This window comes from Nannobrachium achirus (genome assembly GCF_963921795.1).
Source record: "Nannobrachium achirus genome assembly, chromosome: 19".
NCBI lineage: Eukaryota > Metazoa > Chordata > Actinopteri > Myctophiformes > Myctophidae > Nannobrachium > Nannobrachium achirus.
Window position 1 is genome coordinate 31,842,850 of NC_137826.1, and position 8,391 is coordinate 31,851,240.

The window sequence follows — 8,391 nt, forward strand, 5'->3', positions numbered from 1 at the left end:
CTCTTTGCTGAAAATAGCCAATCTACGAGCTTGTAGATCTGCTATTTTTGGCTAATGTTCTCCTCAGAATAGGGATGCGAGGGTTCAAAGCTTTTAATAAATAAATATTATCCTATCACACAAGGATTTGGTGGCCCCCCTGTAGTAACTCTGAGGACCCCCTAGGGGTCCCGGACCCCCTGTTGAAGACCCCTATTATAGGATATTGGAACTAAGTTGATTGTAAATTAAAGCAGTAGACACAAGACGATTCTATATATTTTTGAAATCCAAGTCAGTTCCCTGTCTGGACTGGCACCATAATTGAACAGTGACACATGCACTAACGTACTACCAACATGCACATAATGAGATTAGGCACACGCACGCACACGCACGCACGCACGCGCGCGCGTACGCACGCACACGCACACACACACACATTAATTGATAATTGACGGGCGGGGGGGGCAAAGCCGAGCATATTATATAACTAGTAAGATGCCTCAGGGCGACATGCAAGGTCGCGCGAAATGTATATCGGACCAGTTACCCATAGGCCTATATGCATGATAGTCAACAATGTTAGGCCTATGTCAAAACATGCCCATATATGGTCATTACCAAATATGGGCATTCCCAGATATGTCCTTAATATTGATGACATTGGGACAGGGATCTCCATATGGGCATAAAACTTATGTTAATTAGTAAAGCCAAGCAGGGATGGGGAAATCTCGCTCTTTCGAACGACCATCATTTCGACAACGGAGCATCGGGAGGGTTAGCGACTCACCCCAGGGAGGTTAGGGTTAGGGTAAGGGTTAGGTTTGGGTGTCGAAAAGATGACACATAGAAACAGCGAAACGCTCCCAGCAGGAACTGGCGAGTTAGGGCCTGGGTTTGATGCCTGGGAATCTCCATATATGGGCATAAGGGGGTACCCTAACAGGGCATCATTTTATCATTTATTAATATATATCCATATACTGGCATTATGGTTCCTCCTCGCATCATGCCCATCATGAACAAGCGTGAATTTAATTCAAGTGCTTTTAAGGTAAGAAACAAAAAAGGTAAAAACAGAATGTTTAAACCGAACGTAAAGAGTACAGTCAAATTAAAGCTTTGGATTATTAGCCCACTATACCCAACAACCCGATTCCAGATAAGCGGTTGACGATGGATGGATGGATGGATGGATGGATGGATGAATGGGTGTTATTATAGGCTAAGGCTAAACTTACCTGGCATCGTTATTATATGAGACGTCCAGCCAGTCGCCAACTTCATTTTTCATATAGTTGGAGTTGGAATAGGGCGGCCTGCCCATCAGACCTCCAGAGAACCATTGATCGGGTCTGGATCGATCGTGGCACATGACGCTCCTCTCATATGGGTTACATAGCAGTGTCGTGCTTGGCCCCGTGCTGCTGTATGCATTCATGCACTGCTTGTGTGAGGGTCCCCCAAAAAATGGTCTACTGCCATTTTCACCGTGACTGTAGTTGGTGCCCCACAATGTCCCGCCGCTGCCAGGCTCATTGGTGGTGACCGTCTCAGATTTAATCTTGACGCTGTACTGCTCCTGTAAGTAATCGGCGTACTTCTCCTCCATCATGCCTTCACTTTGAGCTTTGTAGACGTGAGTCGTTCTCTCTGGGAAAGTTGGCCGCAAGAGTGGCGCGTTCTCTGGCGCTAGCGATGCAGGGCCGTAAGGGCAAGATGCAGGGCGCGCTGCGGTCTCCAAGGGATCCATGTCTTTACAAGTTGTCTCATCACTCTCGTCGAGCCTAAATCCCTCTTCGTCTATGGATGCTGGAGTGGAGTTGCCGTCCTGCAGGGCAACGCTAGAATCCTCCAAACTTTTGAACATTCCCACCAGTTGCTTGTTGCCGTGCAAGGGTCGCTCGTCACAGTCGTACTTGCACCGGGGAACACCTGTCTCAGCCCCAGGGCAGTTCAATGGAGCAACGCCAAAATAGTCTGGCTCTCCTCGCATTTGGTCGTTCGCGACGCAATGAGAGGCAGCGTGGTTAGGGTCCACCAGGTCACTCATGTCATTCGAGTCCATCATGGCCAGTCCAAGCGACACAGACACCGCTTTGCAGAGCTCTCTCGCAGTTTCTGAAATGGTGGCGCGGGCTGAATTGGAGCGACTGTTCTCCAGACGGCTGTCAGCGTTTAACTCGTCCCCGTGCTGAGGCGCATCTGGCTGTCGCTGACAGGACCGTTTCTCCATGTTACAGTCACAGCGTTCCTGCTTAGAGTGGATGGATCCGTAACTGTTCGAGTCCGCATTGTCGGAATTATTCAGCTCGGTTCTATTTCTGTTTTTCGTAAAATGGACACTCTCTGTCTCAGTTTCGAGTGTTGTGGAAAAACTTATGCCGTTTGCATCCCTCACTTTCTCTAGGCATAATTCGGTACAACATAGCTGGCGATTAGTGGGGCGCATTTCCCAGGATGATTAGGCTATTCTGCAAATAAGTAGTCAATTCTTTTGATCGAAGTACTCCCAAGTGCTCTCAGCAACCGTAGCCTGCTCCTTAGCTCAACTCTGACGACTGACGGTATCAAATAACCATTTGGTAAGGTCTGCGCGACTCTGCGGAAAGCAAAGCGGAGAGGAGTCAACAAACTCCTCCTAAATCCAACCTGATTCCCTATTGACCAGATGAACGTCCAAGTCAATGGATTTTAGAAAACGTTGTTTAACTTTGTCCGCGGTAATGAATAGCCCATTTCTATCCCTAGACAACTTTGACAATATTTTGTGGGCCCGGGGATAACCAACAACTTTATTTGAGCGTTTATGTTTGTTTTTTTTTGTTTTCTTTTACTGAAATCCAAACTTAGTGTGCAGGCGCATATGGCTATAACTGTTTTCAGGGGTGGACCTGCTAATTAGGGGGAAATCTTTATTTTCGAGTTTCCTAAAAGACATTCTTACATTTGATATAGCCTACAGTGTGAATGTAGGCCATATCCTACTTTTAGTTTTATGCATTCCATTTATGGTTCTTTTGTAATGTGAGTTCGAGTTATGTCAATTTAAATTGACATTGTTTGGGGAAAAAAGACACAAGACCTATAGCCTATGCTTTAACACATTATAAAATGCTAATGTCATGAATATGATATAAAACACTTAATTATTTCTGATCTATAGGTTTATTATTTATATAAAAAGGCCCCCACAATAGTGGACCTGTTGCATATTTATCAGAGTGTGATGTAGGATATTATGTGTGCCTATGCAGCCTGTAGTCTATGTTGCTCAATGGCATCCATGAACAGATTGGGATTATCCATCTTCAACCGCTTATCCGGAATCGGGTCGCTGGGGTAACAGTTCCAACGGAGATTTAGCTAAATCAAGAAGTTATTCACTCCAACAAACAGTGCAGTCAAATTCTCAGTGTTAATGTACCTATTCAAGAGCTACAAATCTCCAATAACCACTTAAACTATCTAGACTTAATAAACGGATCCCCCTCAGTTCATTGTTCTCAGACATATATAGTTATGATGTACATATCCACTTGGACCACACCTTAACTACTAATGGCAATGTCTAGTGAGTAGTTACCTATCTCATCTTTACTATGAATGGTTAAATTCACATTTGCCTGCCCACTACCCCAGAGGTTGGGGGTTCGAATCCACCGTGGTGAATCCGGCTTTGTCAGGCATCTAACACAATTGGCCAGTTAGTTAGGGAGAATTAGACAATTTTTTTTGATGGAGCTGGAAAATAAATGCTTAATAGCTTTCTTCTCAAATGTGTTCATACAGGTGTCTACTATCACCTCTGAATTAGTTACAACCAAACTCCCTTGGGAAACTTTGTGGGAGCCAGTCAAAGTTGGGGTACCCTGAGGGCCTGGGCAAACAACTGGAAAATGTTTAATTGGCCAATATGAACTTGTAGGGTGTCTATGGGTCTATTTCCAGTTTTTGGCCAATAATATATAATTAGCTAATGCAAATTTCACAAAGTACTGTAAACGCAACAGAAATGGAGATACCTTTATTTGACTTTCTATGAACCCCAAGAATCCAAATATACCACTCAAGAAAGAAGAAAAAGCGATCACAATTTGATGGATAGGCCCCCTGAAAAGTAGGCGTGGTCGATTTTATGGCCAGGAGTAATTCTTTACTGAAAACGAATGGTTGGAATGAATTCAGCCCCCCCAAAAACCCACAATTAGACATCCCACAAGTTCTTATCGGCCAATTAAACATTTCCAGTTGTTTGCCCAGGCCCTCAGGGTACCCCAATTTTGATTGGCTCCCACAAAGTTTCCCAAGGGAGTTAGTTGGTTGGAATTAATTCGAAGGTGATATTAGACACTTTTATGAACACATTTGTGAAGAACACTATTGGTAACAACAGTGTGTGTGGGGAGGAATCAATTGGCATAACAAACTTGGGGAGAAAAAGGGGTAAAAAGCAATTGCACTTTTTGTGCATTCGACCATTCCACTGGGGCATGGGCTATGCAGGCGTGCGTGTGTGTGTGTGTGTGCGTGTGTGTGTGTGTGCGCGCGTGTGTGTGTGTGTGTGTGTGTGGGGGGGGGGGGGGGGGGGGGCAGATATCATTTCACTATCTCTCGCCTGAAAGGCGAGAACACTATGTTATCTTAATTATTTATTTGCCAAGTTCCGCCACGACAGTACAAAGGCAGGGCCCTTAGCCAATGAGGTGCAACTGAGGTGCGGAAAAACATCTGGGAGTGGTGTTAGCTGGAGTTTTGGTTGAGCTTCACATGACAGTTAGCATGCTGCAGAATATAGTCACGAGCGAGCCCATACTGTTTCGTAGGAACAGTATTTCTAGTTTATAATTATAATGTTATTATTATTATTATTATTATTAAACTAGAAAGATGCAATTGGAAATTGCAAGTGTGGTTGCCGTGACGTGGGTCACAAATCTCTGTATCTGTCTGCAAATATCGCAAATCTGTCTGTCCTTGTCCCTATTGGAGCGGCGCTAACCATTACGTCCTTGTCCCTTTAATGCCCATATATGGAGATACCTGATGTCACCATATCTGGGAATGCCCATATATGGACTTACTGAGTCAGTCTCATGTGGTCTATGATGTCAGACAATCTATGATGTCAGTCATCTCCATATTTGGGAAAAGTTTAATTTTAAATGAAAGTCAATGAAAATTAATTCACGAATACATTTATATAAGTTAAACTATGTAGCATATCTCTTAGCAAAATGCAAGGAATCGATTCCTGATGAAGCTGGTTGATTTAACACATGGCCCAAGTGTGTGCCACCAAAACCGTTTGGAGGAGTAGCACGGCAAAAAAGGAAGGGAAAGAAAGAAAGAAAAGATGGATGGATGGAATAAAGTCAGACAAGTAGCCTACTAGTCTGGTGGTTGCCCTGCAGAGGCAACCACACTCATGAGCTGGCTGCCATCAAGTTTCCCATTTCACTTGATGCAGAGATGTCAAGTGCCCTCCCACCTCGTTAACCTTGCAGCTGCAAACAACTTGATTTGAGACAGGCAGCAAGCATGCACGGTGGTAAGTTCACTCAATCAATCAAATAGTTGCTTTTACACTTCACGTTTTATGCAGATTTGCACGAGACTCGAGGGACCCCCCACAAATGACCTAAAAATCGGAGCAGAGGTGCCCTTTTGTGGCGTTTGAGCACCTGCCCCTTCAGTGCTCTCTGCACTCCCTGGGCTATAGGATAACTGAATGACAGCATGCTGGAGCTGACACATACTATATTGAAATAACCTACAGGGTGGGTGAACCGATGGTGGACCGATGTTGGACGTCACAACTGGACATGCAAGGTGCATGCTGCTCCCATCCGCACCAAACTGCCACGAGAATAATCACACCCGAGGCACCAGAGGTTAGAATCACACTCCCAATGCCTTCCAGTTCCACATGTCTCTCTCCCCTCTCTCTGCCCTTGTACAGTCTCCTATATATCTAAATAAAGCAAAAATAATAAACAAATTAAACACACCCCAAAAATAACAATGATACTGTAAATAATGATAAAATAAAAAGTGAATCTTAAAGGAGTAGTTGACCCCCAAAATGACTTTTTTTTCTTTTGATTAGTCACACCATGGAGACTAGAGTTCAATAATATGTTTAGTTTTTTGTCGCATTCCTAAGCCGGAATCAATGGGGGTAAATTTACTCGAATCTAATTTTTGTCTTAGGAATGTGACAAAAACCAAAAAATATTATTGAACTCTACTCTCCATGGCATGAGTAATCAATAGAAAAAAAGTCATTTTGGGGGTCAACTACTCCTTTAAATAAGGAGTGGATTTTTAAAAACGTATTCTCCCAGTAAAGTTAAACCTCATATCACCCTTTATCTCTGCTGTTTCTGCCATTATTTAATGTCTCACCATCTATCTAAGAATATGTAAAAAAAAAAAAAGAAAAACACGAACATGACCATGAACTATTATCCAAGGATGTCTGCAGATACAGCAAGGCCATCAGACTTGTGAATGTTAACGTTTATCTTTTACAATCTGTTTCATGTCAATTTCAGTTCTAGTGAATGTTAATGTTTATCTTTTACCATCTGTTTCATGTCAATTTCAGTCAGTGTTCAGTGTTTCAGTCAGAAAAATCTCAACTTTGAATAATATTAATGATGAGACCAGTTTTCTTCTTTATTTTTATTTTCGTTGTATGCTTTCCATGACTCTGCCATATAGTTACAGTGAACAGAGATAGAGGAAAAGCTGGGGGTCAGAATCAGTTTAAATCAGGTTCAGCTGTGAGAATGACTATAGTCTTATTTATATGGCATGTGCCATTACTCAGTGAGTCACCGGGGCACCCCTGAGGCCAGTTTTTCATAGGGCCAAGTATTGGAGATTCCCATTCTTCAGGGTGGCCCTCAGTCAGTGTCCAATTTTCCCCATTTCTTTTTGTCCAGCTGCATGAGTTTCTTTACCCATAGAGCACTTCCTGTGGGTAGCAACATTTTGGCATACTGACAGCATCCATTTCTTTCTTTACAAAATCGTTTAATTGAGGTTTTTAACAGAAACTTCCCAGGGCCCATATTCAGCTGTCATTTATCATTATTTCAGGTCACAACCTGAAATCACAGAGAATATTCATTCACACAATGTGGTAGTTCTGAACACAGCACATGGGCTGCCTGAAGGCAAACCTGTAGCATTTTTCCACACTCTCTTCACATTTGGCAATGAATGCTATTGCATCTTGCTAGCTTTCTGGCACCCTCTCATAATCAACTGTTAATGGATCTCCAACTTCTAAAATGATTTTTTGAGCCTCAAGATAGACAAATATCCTAGTGAATCATTTAATTTATGAGTCTATACAAACATTTGGCATGATACAAGCTGACAAGTTTGGAATTGGACTTGTGCAAAGTTGCATTTGGTGCTCTGGTTTTTGATGTGTTTTCACAATATCATATTTTGGGCACTGACACAGAGAAGAAAATCAAAGAATGATATTTCATCCTCAAGCTTGGGAAATCACAGTCTATTTGCTGAACAATGTTATATCTTTGATCATAGATTAGTACATTTTAGAAACTGTATAACTATTTAAGTGACAGAATTTACCAAATCATGTAAAGAAGTATGACTTATTTCCTTTCAAATAGATTCTAATCAGCATTCCTTTTGTAGCCATTATGAATTATTCAGCTTGCTTGTATAATACTAAAGGCCCAATGACCTAATTATAGCCAGTCCATTGTCTTGAGAGTATGCCAAGAGTAGTCTCTCTTTACTTCAAGCAACAGTGCACTGCATTCTGTGTGGCAGCGCCGGGGCACTGGATTCAGGCCACAGGCCTTGAGTTTGACACATGTGCCCTTGGGTCCCAAAACCACACTGGATTTCAAATAACATTTCCACAGCCATGGGCTGGAGTCTTTTTGGGAGAGAGAGAAAAAATCCCCTCAAATAAACATTAAGGAGACTTCTTAGTAGTATTTATATTGTAATTTGTCACTTTTTTCCCTCCAATTATTTTATACCTTTTTTCTATTTCAATATCCTCTTGTAATCTAGTCCCTTGACACTGCTGACTCCTACAGTTGGTCTTAGGCAAAGCACTGGTCTCGGGCATAGGACAAAATGCAGGTTGTGAGGAAGCTAGTCATCTCAAGCAAAGAAGAGGTTACCTATTCGGGCTGATCATGATCAAAAAAGTAATTTATCCAAAGATTTTTGGACTGAATGCTGCCTTCAGGTATGGCATGGAAAGAGGACATTTGCATTATTTTCACCATAGTAAAAACTGCATTCATGATCTGGAGAGGGCAGTCTTTACAGACGGATAAAAGGGCAGGGGCTTAAGTGCCCTTTGATGTCTATTGTGTGCACATGTCTGCTCATGGGCATCAAACC

At 42.5% G+C, this 8,391-nt stretch overlaps 1 protein-coding gene across 1 annotated transcript in view; it reads right to left on the reverse strand.

Moving 5' to 3' along the window:
* ar (androgen receptor) overlaps positions 1–1,895 on the reverse strand; it is a 31,304-nt gene extending 29,409 nt beyond the window's left edge. The window contains exon 1 of the mRNA XM_080748562.1: positions 1,227–1,895. Within this exon, the coding sequence (XP_080604688.1) occupies positions 1,227–1,855 (629 nt within the window). The 5' untranslated portion in view covers positions 1,856–1,895. The remainder of the gene's footprint in view (positions 1–1,226) is intronic.
* Between the last annotated feature and the right edge of the window lie 6,496 nt (positions 1,896–8,391).